This window comes from Bos javanicus, chromosome 5, assembly GCF_032452875.1.
Source record: "Bos javanicus breed banteng chromosome 5, ARS-OSU_banteng_1.0, whole genome shotgun sequence".
In the NCBI taxonomy this organism is placed as follows: domain Eukaryota; kingdom Metazoa; phylum Chordata; class Mammalia; order Artiodactyla; family Bovidae; genus Bos; species Bos javanicus.
The window spans coordinates 111,174,950-111,195,557 of NC_083872.1; the positions used below are offsets into that span (position 1 = coordinate 111,174,950).

Sequence of the window (20,608 nt, forward strand, 5' to 3'; positions counted from 1 at the left end):
TGGCCATTCCAGCTGAGCATTCTGAGCTTTAACTACCATCTAAAAAGCTGATCATCTAAAAAGCTGACAATAATGTGTTGCCTAGGACCAAAGTCCTCGACGCTGGAGTAACAGAGACAGGGGTTCAAATCTTGGCATTCTCTGGCCACAAGCCTCGGAGTCATTCATAAACCCTCTCCAGGCCTCAGTTTTCTCATCTTAAAATAGGGATCATGAAGCTACCTGGCCTGGTGGCTGGGAGGATAAAGCAAGTGAACGTGTCAAGGTCCTGGCAGGAAACAGAGATAGGGGCTTTAGGAGAGGAAATCTTGGGGAAGGGACCCCTCTGAGCTACGGGCAGATGAGATGTGAAGCCCCTGGAAAAGTGTCCGAGGAGTTGTGAGCGTCCCCAGAGCCGAGGAAGGACAAGGAGGCCTGAGGGTCTGCAAGCTGGTGAGAGGGGAGGCAGGGCGCAGGCCACACACAGAGGGGCTACAGCTGTGGCAGGCCCAGCTGTGACCAAGGAGGGGAACGGGGGACAAATACCCCTCCTCCATCCTCCCACCTGCCCACCCACCAGCGCCTCCCACTGGCTGAAACCCAGTGGAATCTGCTGAGCCAGAAACCCACTGCCCCAAGAACCCACAGGATGGGACAGCTGAAAGGCAGGATGAGATGAGCAGAGAAAGGGCCTGGGGGCAACAAGCAGAGAATAATCCAAATAATATGAATGCGGCTTCATTCAGCAAACGTTTCCTGAGCACAGCCACAGCCAGGCTTTGTTCTGGGCCTGGGGACAGAGTGGTGACCCAGACAGACCAAGTCCCCACTCCACGGAGCAGAATGAGGCAGAGGGATTCTCATGATTGGGCCACGAGAAATGTTTTAACCAAGGAAATCCCTACAGGGCCATCAGAGACCATCTGCCAAACGGGGAAATGAGGCTAGAGCGAGGCAAGGGCTTGTCCAAGGTCACCCAGCAAGTCAATGGCATGGAGAAGCTCCCCACCTTCCCCTCGCCCTCACTCTTCCAAAGCCCAGGAGGTTGTCTTGCAGGAGATGCGGACCCAGGAATTCCTAGCCTGCCTCCCTTGGCCTTCTGCTCCCTTGGCCATTCCGGGCTACACACCGAGTGTTGCAGGGTGGGAGCCCCCATCAGGGAGCAGGCCATGCGGGGAGCAACATGCTTGCATTCCCAGACAGGCTGGCACATTCCTGCTGGGGAGCCACTGTGCCACCCGCCTGGCCCCGCCCGCTCCCCTGCACACAGAGCCATTGTCTGCCCCAGACACTTTGAGCAGCCGCTGCCCCCGGCCGCCAACACCGCCCCACGTCCTTTCATTGCCAGGTGGGGTTCTAGGAGCGGAACACCCCTGTCCCAGTCCCCAGCCCCAAAGGGCAGCCACATTACCTATCTTGGAGCCAAGCAGGGATCAGAGAGGGTAGATGACTTGCCCCAAGTCACAGAGGCCAAAATCCAAATCGCTGGACTCCCTAGTTAATTACTGTTTCTTAAGAACGCCTCCTCTCCTTTATACCTGCACTCCTGGGCAGCTGGACACCCCTCCAGTGGGCCAGCCTTGGACTGGCCCTTGACGACCCCTGCCCGGGTGTGAATATCCCCATTTTATAGGCCGGGAAGCCGACTGGGGAGGAAGGAGTTTGCCAAGGCCACCCAGGCACAGTGATGAGATATAGCCCGGGTCGTGAGTCCCAGCCCACACCCTCTTCTTCCTGCGAGAACAGCTCTGAGCTGCACCCAGTGGGGGAAATGTCCAAACAAATCCTCACGGCGAGGATGTGTGCCTGATACACAAAGGCCGGGCAGCCTGTCAGAGACTGTTCACTCACCTGGCACACGTGTCCCCAGCCCACGCCCAGGGGAGGCACAGCTGGAAGCTTTAATGCAGGGTGAGGACTCAGGGCAACCCTGGCCCAGGGGAGATGGGAACCCCCTCAAGAGAAAACAACAGGTGCAGATGGGGTCAGATAAGAGGTGCTCTTCAGGACTTGCCCGGTGGCTTGGTGGCTAAGACTCCGCGTTCCCAATGCAGGGGGCCAGGGTTCCACCCCTGGTGGAACCAGGTCCCACGTGCCGCAACTAAGAGTTCACGTGTGACATCTGAAGATGCTGCGTGCAAAAGGAAGATTGAAGATCCTAAGTGCTGGAACTAAGACGCAGCATAGTCAAACAAATTAAAAAAAATTTTTTTTAAATCAAGTAGGGACTTCCCTGGGGGTCCACTGGTTAAGACTCCATGCTTACATTGCAGGGAGCTCGGGTTCCATCCCTGATCAGGGCACTAAGATTCCCATATGCTGGGTGGCACGATCAAAATACACAGAGAGAAATCTCCCCAGTGGCCCAGGGCTTACTAGTCCACCTTGCAATGAAGGGGATGTGGGTCCAACCTCTGGTTGAGGAACTAAAATCCCAGTGGAGCAACCAAGCCCATGCCCTGCAACTAGAGAGCTCGTGCCCCACAAAGAAAGATGCAACTGGGACCTGAGGCAGCCAAATAAATAAATAAATATTCAATTTAAATATACATATATGTTGTGGACTGTGCCTGCCAGGCTTCTGTCCACAAAATTTTTCAGGCAAGAATACTAGGGTGGGTTGTTGTTTCCTACTGCAGGGGATCTTCCTGACCCAGGGATCAAACCCGCGCATCTCTTGCACTGGCAGAAAGATCCTTTACCACTGCACCACCTGATATATATATGTATATATATATATATCAGTCCCTAAAATGACAACCTCCAATGCCCCTCCCCTCACAATGACCTCTTCTAACCCCGCAGGGTGGATCAGGACCCTGTCCTTATCTCTCTTCTGAGGGCCATTGCTCGCACTGTCCTCCCAGGCCCCTTTCCTCACTTCCTTCCGGTCTCATCTCCCTGAACCTTCATCTGCGCCATCCTAAGGGCTATAGTCCATGGGGTCGCAAAGAGTCAGACACAACTGAAGCAACTTAGCATGCATGTTTGCATGAAGTAAAATCAAAACTGATAGTTTTTTTTTTAATTCAACCTACCCACAAAACTGGCTCCAAGATCAAGACGAGATCTCTTCTGGCCTCCAGAAGCATCCTCGTTCTCCCTCTGGTCGGTACCCCGTTCCTGCCCAAGGGGAAACATCTGCCTGCTCTCGACTTTCACACACGTGCAGCCACAGCCCATGCTCCTTCCACGCCCTGGCTTCTTGCCCGCTGAGTGAGATTCGCCTGTGTAACTGTCTGTGGGCAGCAAGGGGGACTGGTGGGTTTTAGCCTAAGCAACTGGGTGGGCATGGTGCCTTTACTGAGCTGAAGACCACCGGCGAGGAGCAGGTTTGGGGGTCTAGAGCTCTGTTTTGGGCCTTGGGAGGGGAGCAGGCAGCCCAGCACGGGACTGGATTAGACATCAGCTCAGCTCGGCGATGCCATTACAGCCTGAGGGTAGGGAATATTCCAGATGCCCCTGCTACCAAGGGAACCATCCCTTTCTGCTACTCATTCAGGGCCACCTGCCGTGGGTCAGGCTTCCCACCTGCTCTTCACTGGAAGGGCCTTGAAGGACCCAGTTTGGAAACTTACTCCTGCTTCAGGAGAGGAGTGGAGACTCAGCAAGGAAGAGTGACTGGCCCAAGAGCACACAGCAGCTTAGAGTTTCACAGAAACTCCTCGCTGTGCTCGGGAGACCACTGCCCAGCCCTCTAGGCATGCCAGAAGGACTTGGAGTGGCTCCACTGGCACCCAAATGAGGGTCTAGCCCATAGTAGGGTCTGGATTAGCTGAGAGGTGTTCAGAGTAGCAGAGTAACCCATGAAGGCTCTCTGTAGGAAGCAGGCCAGAGGAGCCTGAGGCAGGGTAACCCCCACCTGAGGTCACTGTCTCCCCAGCAGTGACATCACTGCTGTGGGCTACACAGCTGGAGGACCAGGCAAGCTGAAGCGGGGCCAAGCAGGCAGCTGGAAATACGTCACCAGCCCGAGGCCAACCTCCCCAGCAACTGAAGGCCACTGGAAGATGACTGGCTCCCGTGTGCCTTGGACACCTGAGTGCGAAGCCATCGGGGTGGAGGAGGTGGGCCCATCGCGGATGGTCCCAATGTCTCACTTTACAGATAGGTAAACTGAGGCCTGGAGAGGACCACCCCTCTCCCAAGGTTACATAGGAGTGGGGTGCAGATGTTCTCTGGGACAACATGCTCAGCCAAGGACCACAGTCCCCAGCACCCTGTTGGGTTAGGGTTGTAGGGGAGGCATGAGTGCTGGAAGAGGGCTGAGTTCAGGATGATTCAGAGGCTTCAAGGTCGGATGGTCCTGACCCCCAGGAACTGACAGTCTGGGGAGCAGGTGTTGAGGGAGTACAACTCAGATGTGTCTGCCATCATCGTCTGTCTGCACCCAGAATATAAGTGCCCTATGGGCAGGTTTTTACTCACAGGTGTAGCCCAGAACCTAGTGCAATGCCTGGCACACAGTAGGTGCTCGTTAAATACTTGAATCAGTGAATCCATAGAAGTGTATGTTGTTGTTGTTACTGCTCAGTCGCTCAGTCGTGTCCGACTCTTTGCGACCCCATGGACTGCAGCACGCCAGGCCTCCCCATCCTTCACTATCTCCTGGAGTCTCCTCAAACTCACGTCCATTGAGTCGGTGATGCCATCCAACTATCTCATCCTCTGTCGCCCCCTTCTCCTCCGGCCCCCAATCTTTCCCAGCATCAGAGAAGGGCATAGCAGGACCCAAAGGCCATCCTCAACCATACACGATGGCACTGGAGACAAGGGCTGTGGGACGTGGTCAGAACCCACTTCCCCTTCTTCTTCTTCCTCTCATAGGCCTGTCCTGCCTTGGGTGTCTCCAGACCATGGCTCCCTCCCAACAAACCCCCACTGAGTCCTGATTTCCAGCCTGTTCCCTGCCCCTTCCCACCACTCCTCCTTCCCCGGGGGCTTGTTGGGAGCAAGCTGGAGGAATTTCTGGCCCGAGTCAAGGGAGGTGCCCCAGCAGGCGGGAGGCAGCGTGCACACGCCAGGGACCGCTCCAAATTCCAGCTCCCACGAGCCTGCTGGGAGCGAGCCAAGTGGGGCCGTGGGGCAGGGTGGGGAGGCCCTCCCCACGGAAGCCAGGAGAGCTCAGGGGAGTCTGGGGAAGGGCCAGGGGCCAAAGAAGCAGACAGTCAGAGCAGATGTGGTCAGGGCCCCAGGGGCACACGGCGCACCTCCTCCAGGACCCAGGTGGGAAGATTGAGGCCCCCCGGGTATCCAACTCTAAGCTCCTGACCCGGGATGCTGTGGGGGTGAGAGTCTATGACCAGACGCCAAACGTCTCGGGAAGAGGGGTGTTTGAGGGGATGCATAATGTAAGACCACATGGGAAGAGCCCTGGACTGGCAGCAGGAAGCTGGGGACAGTTCTTGGACTGCCCCTGTCCTCAGTGGGACCAGGCTGCACCCAGACTCTCCTACTTGTTCATGGGGGGCAGGGGGGTTTCCCTCAATGGGCCAGCACTCTCGGCCACTGTGAGTTCAGTGGGCAACGGGAGGAGGGTCCCAGGGAAAGGAAGGAGGTGCCGGAGTGTTTGGAAGGTTCTCAGCCTGGCCTCTCTTGGTCCCCTCCCAGTCCTGGGTCAGGGCCAGGTGCCATGAGCTCAGACAATGGCCCCTGCCCAGCTGTCGGCAAGAGCTGCCGCCAACACCCACACCAGTGCACCTGGCCTGCCACTGTGCCACCCCCCCCCACTGCCCCCTCCCCAGTGGCTCCTCCTGCCCTACCATCAGCTCCTGGGGCATCCTCAAAACAAGGTGTGGCAACAGAACTACAGGCAACTGGATCCAGACGTCCAGGACCACACTGGGAATTAGAACATTCTAGAACTGTGGGTTCTCACAGTGAGAAAATTCCAGGACCATCAGATATTGGAATATTTTTATTCCAGGCCCCCAAGACTCTCTGAACCAAATAATTTCAGAAATGCAATCTCTTGCAACCAAAGATCAGGACCACAGAAACGTGGATTTCCACGGTGGAGTTCTGGGATCAAGAGCTCTCTGTTGTCGTTTAGTCATCTTTTTTGTGACCCCATGGACTGTTGCTCGCCAGGCTCCTCTGTCCGTGGGATTTCCCAGGCAAGAATACTGGAGTGGGTTGCCACTCTCTTCTCCAGGAGATCTTCCCAACCCAGGGATCAAGCTGGAGTCCCTGCATTGACAGGAGGATTAAGCAGAAAATTCCCAAACAACAAGCACATTATCCCAGAGGACACAAGCCCGGGGAATCTTCCCACCACCCAGACTAACAACCAGGAGCAGACCAAGCCAGGCCTTGGTGGGGTCATTCCACTGGCCCCTGCTTTGGGCAGGTTTCCCTGCTCCTGAAACAGCAAAGGCAGGAAGGGAGAGGGGGCGCTTCTGAGCAAATTGAAGGAGCTGAGGGCCTCTCCTCCACGCCCTGGGCGGCTTCCTTTTGCCAACAGAGAGGAGAAGAGAAAGAAGGCCCTTGATGCCACAGGTTCGGGCGGCGGGTGTGTGGTCACAGGGTGGCAGGGTCTACCCCCTCCCTGGCTGGAGGAGCTTGGAATTTTCTCCTGGCAGGAAGGGCCCACCCTCCTAGGAATGGAAAACAATCCCTGGCATCTGGCCCCCGAGGCGTACAAGGTTTTGACAATCAAGCATTATTATTCTCCCTGCCTCGCCCCAGCCCTATGCAGAGGGGAAACCGAGGCAGGCGGGCTCTCGGTCAAAACCAAGAATCTGCCCCTGGCAGATTCCAGTCGTCCCCTTCCCTGACCGCGGAATGTCAGAGCTGAGACAGCCACAGAGGAGGGGCCTCAGTTGAGCCTGGCAGGGCACCTGGAATCTGAGACCAGAGAGGGCAGCCGTTCACCCAAAGTCACCCAGCTCACTGCAGCAGTCTCTTATGGCTTCCACTAAGGCTCACTTCCAGGGCGTCTTCCTCCAGGAAGCCTTCCCAGATCATGTTCCCCTGGGCTTCTCTGCCTGCTTAAGACTTCACTCCTCCACTAAGCTGCATGCTGTAATTACTCAGGCCTTGCTGTCTCAGTATTGTGTACAAAAATGTCTCATCTTCTCAGCCTATGCTGGGAGAGTGCCTCCTCATTAACCTGGAAGAAGAAGCCTTGGGCTTCCCTGGTGGCTCAGATGGTTAAGAATCTGCCTGCAATGCAGGAGACCCAGGGTTCGATCTCTGGGTTGGGAAGATCCCCTGGAGGAGGGCCTGGCAAACCACTCCAGTATTCTTGCCTAGGAAATCCCATGGACAAAGGAGCCTGGTGGGCTAAAGTCCATGGGGTTGCAAAGAGTCAGACAAAACTGAGCGATTAACACTTGCACTTTCTTCAGAAGCCTTGGGCAGAGGCCTCTAAGCTCCTGCTCAAACACTTCCATGGCTCCCTACTGCCCAGGGACAAAGTCTAAGGCAGCTTGGCTCTCGTTAGGGCTTTGTGGCTGCACTCAGTCTCATCCCTGATCCCACAAGCATGGGTCTCACTGAGTTCCTGGTGGCCTCTGCCAGGCCGTTTCTTTCCCTGCAGCCTCCTTGACTCCCCCATCCTTCCGCAGCCAGAGCATCCTCATCTCTGAGGCCTCAGTGAGACCACCTGCCTGGGGCCAGTGTCTCCTCTGGACCACCTTGGGTTTCCCCTCTGCAGCCCCACTGCCCTGCCAGTGGCGGCCTCTGCCGGGACACCCACTCCCCGAGGCTGGGTGGGGTCTCACCCCACCTGGGTCTTAGACTAATGGGGACTGTGGGTCTTTACTGAGGCCCCACGGCTGGTTCCAGCCTCTCACAGGCCTTCGCTCATCAGATCCCAGCAACAAACCTAGGAACGGATTCTGGGCAGATCACGCCCATTTTACAGATGATGAGACCAAGCCCAGTGTGGCTGAATGGCTTCCTCAAAGTCACAGTGTCAGCAGCAGAGCTGAGATGGGGGCCCTGAGAATCTGGCTCCAGAGCCCACATGCCGTCCTGTTAGATCATGTCGCCCTGGGCAGGCGAGGGGCAGAAGCGCTGAGCCCGCAGCACTGGGGAGTCTCGAGACCACTTAGCTCGACCCCTACAGCCCACAGAGGGCAGAGCTCTTATTTCAGGACCCCCTCTGCCCACCACCCACATACCTGTGTGCAGAGAAACACACACACAGAAAAACAGTCACACACATGCACACTCAGACTTGGACACAAGCCCCCAGCCCCTGGGACCGCCTGCAGGAAACCCTCAGCTGCCCAAGCCTTTTTCACTTCAGCTTTTTCCTAAATTTGCTTTGAGGAAGTTGCTGGCCTCTTGGAGTTCTCTCTCTCACGCGCTCCAGACCACATCCCTTTCCACGCACTCCCAACTTCTCTGGAAACCTGGAGAACAGGAGAGGGGACTACAAACAGTAAAAATGATGAGTAAGCCCATTCTGCAGATGGTAGTGGAACCATGGAGCTTAGTTTGGGACCTGAACCTGCAGTCTTTGCACTGAGACCACATTCTTGGAGTCAGGACTTCATGAAGCTCAGGTTCTCGATGTCTCGTCACAGAAAGAGTTCAATAAGATACAAACTGATAGGTAAGAAGCAGATTTATCTGAGCACCACCAGGGCATGGGGGTTGTCAGTTTTTATAGGGGAGGGTAAACTCATGGGCTGATGAGTGGGAGGAGTATTCCAGCTGTTTGGGGGAAAGGGGTGGGGAGTTTCCAGGAATCGGGTCGCGCTCACTTTTTGACCTTTATGGTCGGCCTTGGGACTGTCATGGTGCCTGTGGGCGTGTATTTGGCTTGCTGATGTGTTATAATGAGCGTGTTCTGAGGCTCAAGGTCTAGCGGAAGTTGGCTCATCTGCCATCTCGAACATATTTGGTTCTACTCCGTTTATGTTGTGTCCTCGGGCTATGTCATTCTGTTAAAGGTTGTGCCCTGCCCCTTTCTCTCTGGTTTCAGTATCAGGGGACAGGCTGCAGAAGAGAGAAAGGTGTGGAGGGGGGACCAGGTCAAGAGTACTGGGGAAGCAGGTTCCAGCAGCAGTAAATAGGGTGATGTCTGCGGTGAGAAAGTAGCATCTCTCCCTGGGTCAAGAAGATCCCCTCTGGCCACGCACTCCAATAGTCTTGCCTGGAGAATTCCAAAGACAGACCACGGGGTTGCAAAGAGTCGGACACGACTGAGCAACGAACACACTGCAGACTTCTAGGGAGAGGCCTTCTAGGAAGAGGAAAGAGCCAGTGCAGAGGTCCTGGGGCAGGAGTGAGCCTGCCATGTTAGAGGAACGGAGAGGTCAGTGTGGCCGTGGATGAGCATGAGTGTGGGCAGAGTGAGAGAGGTGAGGTCGGGGTGGTAGGGTGTCTAGGGTGGCCCAGGCTTCTCCTCTAGTGACTGGGCACTGATGGGAACTATGCAGGGTTCTGAGCAGAGGAACGATGCCATGTGTGTGCATGCGTGTGTGTTAAAATACAAGTAAGATGAAATATACCACCTTAACCCTTTTTAAGTGCACAGTTCAGTGATATGAAATATATTCATGGGACTCCCCTGGTGGTCCAGCGGCTAAGACTCCACGCTTCCAATGCAGGAGGCCAGGGTTCGATCCCTGGTCAGGGAACTAGATCCCACGTGCCTCAGCTAAAACCCAGTGTGGCTGAAGACATAAATCAATAAATACTGATATACATTCACCCGGTTGGTAGCCACCACCCATCCCTGTCACTCTTTTCATCTTGTAAAACTGAAGCGCCATATGGAGGGAGGCGACCTGACTTGAGTTCTAACAAGGTCACTCCAGCTGCTGGGTGGACCCTCCACAAGGACATCCAGACAGAAGCAGGAAAATCAGACAGAAGGCAAGAGGCAGGAGCCCTGGGTTCCCCCGGGGCCCCGCTTCCCTGACTACCTGGATGACCTTGGACAAACCATTTTGTTCATTCTTAAGCTTGTTTATTCATGCCTTCGGTCAGTTGGTCTTTCAAGAAGTATCTGTTGAACACCTGCTATGTATCCTGTGCTGTGTACAGAGGGCACAGAACGAGCAGGACAGACTGGCCTCTGACCCGGGGAGGTGCCATGTGGCCGGGAAGACAGACATGGAGCAAAGAGCAGCAAAAGTAATGGAGTGAGAATGCTGGTGCGGATGGTGCAGGGGAAGCAGAGAGAGCATCAGGGGAAAACGTTCTGCCAGTGGAAACAGCCTGGCAGAAGCTCTGAGGGGTGGGCCTTCTGCTTCTGTGAAAAACTTCCTCTCCCTTCCCTCCTCTAGATAAAAGGGAACAGAGGAACCCCAGTGGTCAAGCCCGGATTCCTAGTCTGTGAACTGGCTGTCCTCTCTGTGCCAGCTGCCCCTCTAGATGTGACGAGTAACTGAGCCAATGCAGGGAATTCCCTGGGGCTCCAGTGGTTAAGAATCCACCTTCCAAGGCAGGGGACTTGGGTTCAGTCCTGGTGGTGGAGCTAAAAATCCCACATGCCACAGGGCAGCTAAGCCCGTGCCCTGCAATTACTGAGCCCACATGCCACAACTAGAAAGAAGCCCGCACACCACAGTGCAGATCCCGGACCCCGACTAAAACAAAAACATAAATAAGTATTTTTTAAAAAAGAGAGAGGGGACTTCCCTGGTGGCCCCATGGTTAGGAATCTGCCTTCCAGTGCAGGGGGCAGAGGTTTGATCCCTGGTTGGGGAACTAAGATCCCACACGCTGCAGGGCAACTAAAGCCCTAGAGAAGCCTGTGCCTCACCAAAAATAAAAAATAAAATATGAGACAGCCAATGTGTGGCAAGCTCCAGATACACAGATACACAAGGCCACGAGGCCCCACTCCCACCCACTCCAACCTGGTCTGCAGAAGTGGGCTCCCTGCGATGAGGTGCAACGACAGTCTCAGGGGAGACCTCCCACCAGCCACCCCCAAATCTCTCTCGACTTGCTTCCTGCTGTGCCTGAAATCCCTGTTACAAACTCATTCCTTTGCACTGTGCTTTCCTACCCTTCCAGAACCACACATTCCTATTCAGGTTAGCCCTGGGCCGGGTGTTGCTCAGCTTTCAGAGTTCAACTCAAGCCTCCTTCTTTCAGGAAGCCTTCCCTGACTATTGCTGCCCGTGGAATCTCTCTTTCCCTCCCTTTTTCTCACTCTCTGTTTCCTTGCTCTGTGATGGCCTTTGGCTTTCACTGTCTCAGCCTTGGAGCTAAAAGGGTCCTGAGAAATCCAACCCAGGCTGCCTTGAGCCCCTATTCTTTCAGATGAGGAAACTGAGGCCCAGATACTGAGTTCTTGTGGCAAATGGTTTGGTCATCTGTGGAACAGAAGTAAAATACTGCCTCCTTGGGGCTCTGTCCACACATTCAGTATTTACTGATAGGGAGTGTGGATTGGACATTGAGTGAAGACTCAGGTCAGCGGCGTGTCCCACACAGGACCCGCTGAATCCTCACTGCGGTCTTCGGGGTCTGTCACAGTGCTGGAAGGGGCTGAGCTGGGATCCAGCCTGACTCACCTTGTGAGGTCATCACAGCACAGCCAGAAGGCCTGGGCAGGATGACTCTGGTGGTCCCACAAGACCTGGGCACACCAGCCTGCGATGAGCTGGAAGGTTGACTGGGGCTAAATGGTGACGCATTTTGAATGCCACACCAAGGTGCCTGATGCACTGCTGTTGTTCAGTCGCTGTCGTGTCCAGCTCTTTGCAACCCCATGGACTGCAAAACTCCAGGCTTCCATGTCCTTCACCATCTCCTGGAGTTTGTTCAAACTCATGTCTATCAAGCCAGTGATGCCATCCAACCATCTCATCCTCTGTCACCGCCGTCTCCTCCTGCCCTCAATCTTCCTCAGCATCAGGGTCTCTTACAGTGAGTCAGCTCTTCGCCTCAGGTGGCCAAAGTATTGGAGCTTCAGTTTCCGCATCTGTCCTTCCAATGAATATTCCGGGCTGATTTCCTTTAGGTTGACAGGTTTGATCTCCTTGCAGTCCAAGGGGCTCTCAAGAGTCTTCTCCAGCACCATAGTTCAAAAGCATCAATTCTTCGGTGCTCAGCCGGATGCACAGGATGTGCTTAATACATGTTTTTGCTGTATGCACAAAGAAATGTGTTGCAGAGTCATGGAAAGCTCTGGAGCAGGGTAGGGCCCTGCCTTTGATGGCACACATCTTGGAGCGCTCAGGTGAGCAGCTGACCCGAGGAAACAAGAAGGCATGCTGTCTCCATGGGCCTTCGTGTCGCCGTGCTGGTGTGTTCAGTCAGATGGAACCAGGTGACTGTGTCAGGGTGGAGGTGTGCTTGTGTGCACTGGGGCGTGAATGGGCTGCTGTGTTCCAGGGAGCTGCTGCCCCCTTCTGCTCAGGCTCCCCACATAGAAAATGGGCTCCCCACATAGAAAATGCTCCCCTCCTGTCAGCCTGGGGGGCAGGGGGGCAGGGACTTCGAGAATGGACAAGTCACATCCCTGCCCGGCCTAGTGCCTGGATGGTGGGGAACCTTCACATTAGGACCACGGCCTGGGTCCCTGTGTGATGCCCCAGGCTGGGTGACGAGGCTCTGGGGAGCAGCTGCTGTGGGGTGGGGGCCTGCTTGGAGGAGCCCCTGGCGGGGGACGAGGTAGTGGCCAGGGAGATGGGGAAGTTGGCCGGTCAGCTATCTTTAGCGCCTTCTCTCACAGCCCTTTTCCTCTGCCTGGCTGCGAGGGGCTGGGGCGGGGAACGGCGGGAAGAGGTCACTTCTCCATAGTCACATGAAGCCTGGTGACCCGGAGGCCAGCTGTGGGGCTCAGGCAAGAGGAGGGGGCCGACTGTGGTACCTGGCACCCCCGCCAGTGTGCTGGCCGCCCTGAGGGCAGCACCTCCTGGTGCCCCCCAACCCTGCCACCTCTCAAGCAAGCAGAGGCAGGAGCGTGTGTCTACGAGGGGGGGTTGGTGCCGCGGGAGCTGCTGGGATGTGGCATCCTCTCTCGCTCCTCACCGGGAGCCTCCAGGCCCCCAGTCGATGAAGGCAATGCAGCGCAATGGTTAGCACCAACCTCCTGGCGCCTGGACTTGGCTCTCTGCTTCAGCACTGCTGAGAGTCCGATCTGAGTGAGGGGCTCTGACTTAGTCTCCCAGGTCTCAACATCTTCACTGTGATAACAGGAGTGATGCCAGGAACCTTGTCACACCGCTCAGAGGACTGTCATGATCACCCAGGGAGATAGCATCTAAGATGTCAGGCAGAGAACATTCTAACTCTCTGACCTGGGAAGAGTCTCTGAATCTCTCTGGGCCTCCATTTTCCCCATCTGTGAAATGGGACTAGTGGTTGCAAGGATTAAATAAAGTAGCTTTGAAAGGGTCTAACATAAGGTTTGGCACATAGTAGGTACTCAACAAATAAGCCTCCTTGGGCACTTTCCTGGCAATCCAGTGGTTAGGACTGCATGCCCCCCACTGCAGGGGGCAGGGGTTCTATCCCTGGTCAGGGAACTAAGATCTTGCATGCTACATAGCAATGCCCAAACAAACAAAAACCAAATAAGCACCAACTCCTTCTCCTTTGAGCCAAAATATGCTTTGCAGGTCCTAATACCATAGGATTAGGGTGAAGAGATGCTTGGGTTCAAATCCTACCCCATCAGTTATACACTGTGTGCCCTCGGGCAAGTTGCACACTCTCTCTGAGCCTCAGTTTATTTATAAAATGGGGTAATAATAGGAGCTGCCTCAAGGGGTGATCCTGAGTATTGTTCAGTTCAGTTAAGTCATTCAGCCGTGTATGACTTTTTGCGACCCCATGGACTGCAGCACACCAGGCTTCCCTGTCCACCACCAACTCCCAGAGCTTGCTCAAACTTATGTCCATCGAGTCAGTGATGCCATCCAACCATCTCATCTTCTGTCACCTCCTGCTCCCACCTTCAATCTTTCCCAGCATCAGGGTCTTTTCCAAGGAGTCAATTCTTTGCATCAGGTGGCCAAAGTATTGGAGTTTCAGCTTCAGCATCAGTCCTTCCAATGAACATTCAGGACTGATTTCCTTTAGGATTGACTGGTATGACCTCCTTGCTGTCCAAGCGGCTTGCAAAAATCTTCTCCAACCCCACACTTCATAAGCATCAGTTCTTCGGCGCTCAGCCCTTCTTTATAGTCCAACTCTCACAGCCATACGTGACTACTGGAAAAACCATAGCTTTGACTAGACAGACCTTTGTCCATAAAGTAATGTCTCTGCTTTTTAATATGCTGTCTAGGTTGGTCATAGCTTTTCTTCCAAGGAGCAAGCGTCTTTTAATTTCATGGCTGCAGTCAACATCTGCAGTGATTTTGGAGCCCAAAAAATAAAGTTTGTCACTATTTCCATTGTTTCCCCATCTATTTGCCATGAAGTGATGGGATCGGATGCCACAATCTTCATTTTTTGAATTTTGAGTTTTAAGCCAGCTTTTTCACTCTTCTCTTTCACTTCCATCAAGAGGCTCTTTAGTACCTCTTCACTTTCTGCCATAAGGGTGATGTCATCTGTGTATCTGAGGTTACTGATATTTCTCCCAGCAATCTTGATTCCAGCTTGTGCTTCATCCAGTCTGGCATTTCGCATGATGTATTCTTCATATAAGTTAAATAAGCAAGGTGACAATATACAGCCTTGACATAATCCTTTCCCAGTTTGGAACCAGTCTATTGTTCCATGTTCGGTTCTAACTTTTACTCCTTGATCTGCATACAGATTTCTCAGGAGACAGGTAAGGTGGTCTGATATTCCCATCTCTTTAAGAATTTTCCACAGTTTACTGTGATCCACACCATCAAAGGCTTTAGTGTAGTCAGTGAAGCAGAAGTAGATGTTTTCTTGGAACCCTCTTGCTTTTTCTTTGATCCAGTGGATGTTGGCAATTTTATCTTTGGTTCCTCTGCCTTTTCTAAATCCAGCTTGAACATCTGGAAGTCCTCGGTTCACGTACTTTTGAAGCCTAACTTGGAGAATTTTGAGCATTACTTTGCTAGCATGTGAGATGAGTGCAATTGTGAGGTAATTTGAACATTCTTTGGCATTGCCTTTCTTCGGGATTGGAATGAAAACTGACTTTTCCAGGCCTGCAGCCACTGCTGAGTTTCCCAAATTTGCTGGTATATTGAGTGCAGCACTTCCACAGCATCATCTTTCAGGATTTGAAATAGCCCAGCTGGAATTCCACCTCCTTTAGCTCTGTTCATAGTGATGCTTCCTAAGGCACACTTGACTTCACACTCCAGGATGTCTGGCTTTAGGTGAGTGATCACACCATTGTGGTTATTTGGGTCATGAAGATTTTTTCTGTACAGTTCTTCTGTATATTCTTGCCACCTCTTCTTAATATCTTCTGCTTCTGTTAGGTCCATACCATTTCTGTCCTTTATTGAACCCATCTTTGCACGAAATGTTCCCTTGGTATCTCTAATTTTCTTGAAGAGATCTCTAGTCTCTCCCATTTCTATTGTTTTCCTCTGTTTCTTTGCATTGATCACCTAGGAAGGCTTTCTTAGCTCTCCTTTGGAACTCTGCATTCAGATGAATGTATCTTTCCTTTTCTCCTTTGCCTGAGTATTGAGTTTATATATATGAAGTATATAGGACAGTGCCCGATAGGTATAAATTATTCATAGTTACTACCACCTCTAACCCAGGCACCACCCTCTGGAGGCCTTCAAAGTCAACGTGAGTGCTGGTTATCAAGGGCAAGGAGCTGGTGAAGTTGGGCCCTGGGCAGCATTGTGGATCCCGAGGGCTGATGGGTGCCACGGGCAGTCATTCAACATTTAACAGTTCTGATGTTAATAGGGGCTTCTCTGGTAGCTCAGTGGTAAAGAATCCACATGCCAATGCAGGAGATGTGAGTTCAACCCCTGGGTCAGGAAGATCCCTGGAGAAGGAAATGGCAACCTACTCAAGTATTCTTGCCTGGGAAATCCCATGGATAGAGAAGCCTGCCGGCAACAGTTCATGGGGTCACAGAAGAGTCAGACACAACTTAGCGGCTGAACAACAATGTGTTAATAGGGCCTGGAAGTGTCCTGGATGCCACCTCCCTCATTCCTGGGCTCATAGATGTTAACCCTCTCTCCTCGCAGGGGTCCAGCTCAGGCTTTGGAGCCTCTGCTGGAAGGACAGGAAGAGCTCTTGGGGGTTCCTGGGAGCAGCCAGGAGACCGGATTCCGGAAGGCATAGGAAGCTGGAGGGGACAGCAGGCTCTGAGTGCCAGCCTAGCAGCAGGATGTCGTAAGGAGGGCGGGGGACCCACAGAAGCTTCAGACAAGCCACTGCGTGCAGAGAGCTGATGGGAGAAGGGTGAGGTCGCTGGAAGCCAAGGCCAGGCACCCACGGGGCAGGGGCAGGGCTGGGGGTGATGGGGGATGAGGACTGAGGGACAGGACTGGGGAAGAGCACCTCCACCCCAAGCCCGTCTCCAGGTGAGCTCCACGAAGTCGCTGGCTCTGCCTTTTAAGGCGATGGTGGCTTCTGCCATCTCCATGTTCTCACTTGCTCAGAAATTTCCAGCAAGTATTTTCTTTATTCTTTTTTTCAGGAGGAATGGAATGAGGCTCCTTGTTTTGTCACCGCAGGATTCCAGAGAGGCCTGTATGGGGTTCTGGTGACAGGAAGCACAGACCTCCGGGGGCACTTGGAGACCGCTCTCTGTGACACGCACAGACACGGATCTCAGGAGGCCCGGACTGCTGTTCCGCCCACTGCGGGTCACGGAAAGGCCTGGGGACCCCCATTTGGGACACCCAGATGAACCCAAGCATTGATGAGTCCCAGAGATGCAGGGAACGTTTATTGAGCATCTACTATATGCTCACTCACTCTCCAGACTTCCCCTGGAGAGTTGCTTCCTTTGAGAGCTCAGATCTGAGCCCCAAAGCCTCATTCCCACCTCAGGGCCTATGTGCCCACTGGTCTCTTTGAGTGGGGCATGTTCAGCCCTTAGAGCTCCACGAGTTTGGATCCGATATACCCTCAGGTTTCAGAAAGGCCTCCCCTGCCCCATCTCTCTCGATCCCTGTTTTATTTCTTTACAGCATTTAGCACTTCTTTTTTAAAAATTAATTTATTTAATTGAAGGCTAATTACTTTATAATATTGTTGTGGTTTTTGCCATACATTGACATGAATCAGCCATGTGTACATGTGTCTCCCATCCTGAACCCCCCTCCCTCTTCTTCTTTTAAAAGTGCATTTAGGGGAGTTCCCTGGCAGTCCAATGGTTAAGATGCCATGCTTTCACTGCCGAGGCCTGTGTTCAATCCCTGGTCAGAGAACTAAGATCCCACAAGCTGCACGGCACAGCCAAAAAAGCATATACTATGAAAGTAACGTTCTCAATCAATGTCTATAATATAGAGCCCTTTCACTAACCAATGTGTGTGTGTGCGCGCCTGTGTGTAAGTCGCTTCAGTCATGTCCGACTCTTTGCGACCCTATGGACGGTAGCTCATCAGACTCCTCCGTCCATGGGATTCTCCAGGCAAGAATACTGGAGTGGGTTGCCATGCCTTCCTCCAGGGGATCTTCCCAACCCAGGGATTGAACCCATGTCTCCTTAAGTCTCCGGCATTGGCAGGCAGGTTCTTTACCACTAGTGCCACTTGGGAAGCCCCTCATAATCCAAGACTCAGCTCAAAAAGTTTTACAACCCAATAGTAAATATAAGTTTCCAATTTGAATGAAGAGTAAAATATACCAGTCAGGACCCTGACCTTACAAAACGATAATATTCAAAAGAAGCTCACAGTTTAGAGGGGCTTCCCAGGTGGCCCCAGTCATGAAGAACCTGCCTGCCAAGAGACACAGATTCAATCCCTGGGTTGGAAAGAACTCCTGGGGGAGGAAATAGCAGTCCACCCCAGTATTCTCACCTGGAGAATCCCATGGATTGGAGCTACACAGCACGCACAATTCAGAATCATCCTACTGTTTTTAGATCCACAGCAATTCTTTTTGTAGTAATTGGATTTACTAACAGTATCGTAATTCTAAAGAACACGTTAAATCCTGTGTGTATGCTCAGTTCTGTCTGCCTCTTTGCAACCCCATGGACTGTAGCCCGCCAGGCTCCTCTGTCCTGGGATTTTCCAGGCAAGAATACTGGAGTGGGCTGCCATTTCTTCCTCCAGGGGATCCTCCCAACCCAAGGATTGGACCCATGTCTCCTGCATTGGGAGGCAGATTCTTTACCACTGAGCTACCTGGGAAGCCCCAAGTTATATCAGGGATCTCTAAATTCTGGAATCAACTAACAAATGCATTAACCAACTACAAGCAAGTATTAGCCCACATCTATCACCAATGACTCAGACGTTTCTTTCGAATCATTTGACTATTTCATTTTCAAAGTTCTGAAAAGGCCAACAGACCATACAAAGATTTCTTTAGGCTCCTGCTTAACACTGACAGCTTCCGCAAACTGCTGGCCTTGATTCAGGGCCAAAGCATCCATCACTTCTATTATCTAAATAATAAACCTTAGCAGACCAGCGTTTTATTTTTTTTACTCTTTTAGGCTGTGAGACACAGCCTAGGATCTTATTTCCCCGACCAGGGATAGAATCTGTACCCCCTGCAGTGGAAGCGCGGTCTTAACTACTGGGCCACCAGGGAAGTCCCTCGTCACTCCTAAAACTGTCCTGTTTGCTCGTGTTTGCTGTCTGCCCTCCCCAGCTAGAGGATAAGCTCAAGAGCTGGGCCTCTAAGTTCAGCACGGCTTCCCCAGCACCTGTGTGCCTGGCGGGCACTCAGGGTTTCTTGAGTGAAGCTGATCCCACACACATGCGTGGGCTTACTGCTGCGCCTGGGAAGCCCAAATTCTCATTCTGACCACAGCTCCAGCCGTTCTGTGCACCCACTGGACCCACCTTCTGCACTAGGTCCCACAACCACCACTGCCAAGGTGTCCGTCTCCAACCAGCTGAGGCCGAGGTTCAGATCTGTGATCTGGGAGGTGCCCAAGATCAGTCCCTGGCCAGAGGCAGGGCAGAAACAAGGAGATGGGGACATGGGGATATGGGGATGGTCGGCAGACAGGGGCTCAGTCAGGCAAGCCTGCTCTTGAAGTCTCTGTGCATGGGTGTGGGGCCAGGAGGGTGCGGTCTGTCTCTGCTGTTGGGTGCATGTGTGGACGCCATCAGCCTGTTCTCTGGACCCCACATCCCCAGTCATCCTCTACACCTGGGCAGATTCCTAAAAGGGAGTGAGGCCCAGCCAAGACATCTCAAACCAACAAAGCCTTTCCAACCTGGGCTGGATGGGCAGCTAGGCTCCAGGGCTGACATAAGGTCCGCGGAGGCCCACAGGCTCAGAGGCAAAGGGCAACTGGGGTGGGTGAGGGGACGAGGTGGGGCCTCAACCATCTCAGCACCTTCCCCTGAACGTGACTGGAGAGGAGCTTCTGCAGCGACAAGACCAGGAACCCAGCTCCCATGCTCTGGTTCTGCCAGAGCTGCCTGGGGACCTTGGGGCAGGTCCTGACCCTCTGGCTGTAGGCTTGACGCCGGGGACTATGGGGCATCTTGAAGAGCCCTGGTTGGGGAGGGAACTGAACCCCCTGCAAAGTCCAGAGTCCTGCAAGGCTGTCCCAACTGGGTGCTGCCCACTCTCACCCCCTGGTGGCTCCAGCCTTGAGTGCAGCTCCCGCCAGTAAGGGCCCAGGTCCTGGGAAAACAGGTGCTGCAAGGGTAGCAAACTAGCAGAGGCTGGCTTTGAGGCCCACTGCCCTACTCAGCTCCGAAGGGACTCCAGGGAAAGCTGGGCAAACAGATGGTGGGGAGGGGCCCCAGACTTAAGGGTTCTTGCTCAGCCTCCTCTACCACAGAACCCACCCAAGCGTGGAGGGGGCAGGGGTGGGGGTGTGGGGGGGCATGTTTATTCAGAACCAGAGGCTCAACTCAGGCCGCCTCCAGTAATCCTGACACAGAACCCGCAGCGCCTTGGGTTAGATTCCTGGGTCAGGGAGATCCCATGAAGGAAATAGCAACCCACTCCTGGACTCTTGTCTGCAAAATGGCACAGGGGAGCCTGGCATGCTGCACACAGTCCATTGGGTCAGTCGACAGTGGAGCACACATGCTCGCTGGGCCAATCTTCCCATTACGACTCCTCCGACTCCTCCAAAGAATAGAAAACCAAGGCTCAGAGAATATCGGAACGCTGGCTGCCAAGATGCGGGGCAGGGATGTCAGAAGTGCGGGGGCTGTGGTCTCTGCCCTGCTTAGGTGGGGCCAAAGCAAAACATGCCACATAGGCAGATGATGTGGGCAGCTGGGATTGGAAAGGAGATGCTGGGATTCACTGCACCAAAGGGTGGGCGAGACCCCAGAGGCCAGTGCAGAGATCCAGGAACCAAGCTGCTCAACAGCCTGTTGTTCAGTTACTGTATGTCTGACTCTTTGCAACCCCATGTACTGCAGCACGCCAGGCTTCCCTCTCCATCTCCCAGGAGTTTGCTGACTGACCTGCAAGATGCCAGATGCTCAACAATGGTCAGCACAACAGAGGGACCGGAGAGAGATCAGAATGCACATAGGGTTTCAGTAGCATGACCAGCCAGGTGAGCCAGGTCAAGGCACTCAGCCCCCACCAACCCGTATTCTCATTCTAATGAAGTCGATTTTAATCACCAGGGCCTGCCACAAAGCAA

General features: G+C 53.5%; 1 protein-coding gene and 1 non-coding gene across 2 annotated transcripts in view; one reads left to right on the forward strand and one right to left on the reverse strand.

The window, feature by feature from the left end:
• Positions 1–17,330, forward strand: part of LOC133248405 (uncharacterized) — a 59,034-nt gene extending 41,704 nt beyond the window's left edge. The window contains exon 2 of the mRNA XM_061418575.1: positions 16,499–17,330. Within this exon, the coding sequence (XP_061274559.1) occupies positions 16,499–16,568 (70 nt within the window). The 3' untranslated portion in view covers positions 16,569–17,330. The remainder of the gene's footprint in view (positions 1–16,498) is intronic.
• A 938-nt stretch (positions 17,331–18,268) lies between these two features.
• Positions 18,269–18,403, reverse strand: LOC133249000 (small nucleolar RNA SNORA2/SNORA34 family). The gene has a single exon (XR_009736818.1). It is a non-coding gene; the product is annotated as a small nucleolar RNA SNORA2/SNORA34 family (small nucleolar RNA).
• Between the last annotated feature and the right edge of the window lie 2,205 nt (positions 18,404–20,608).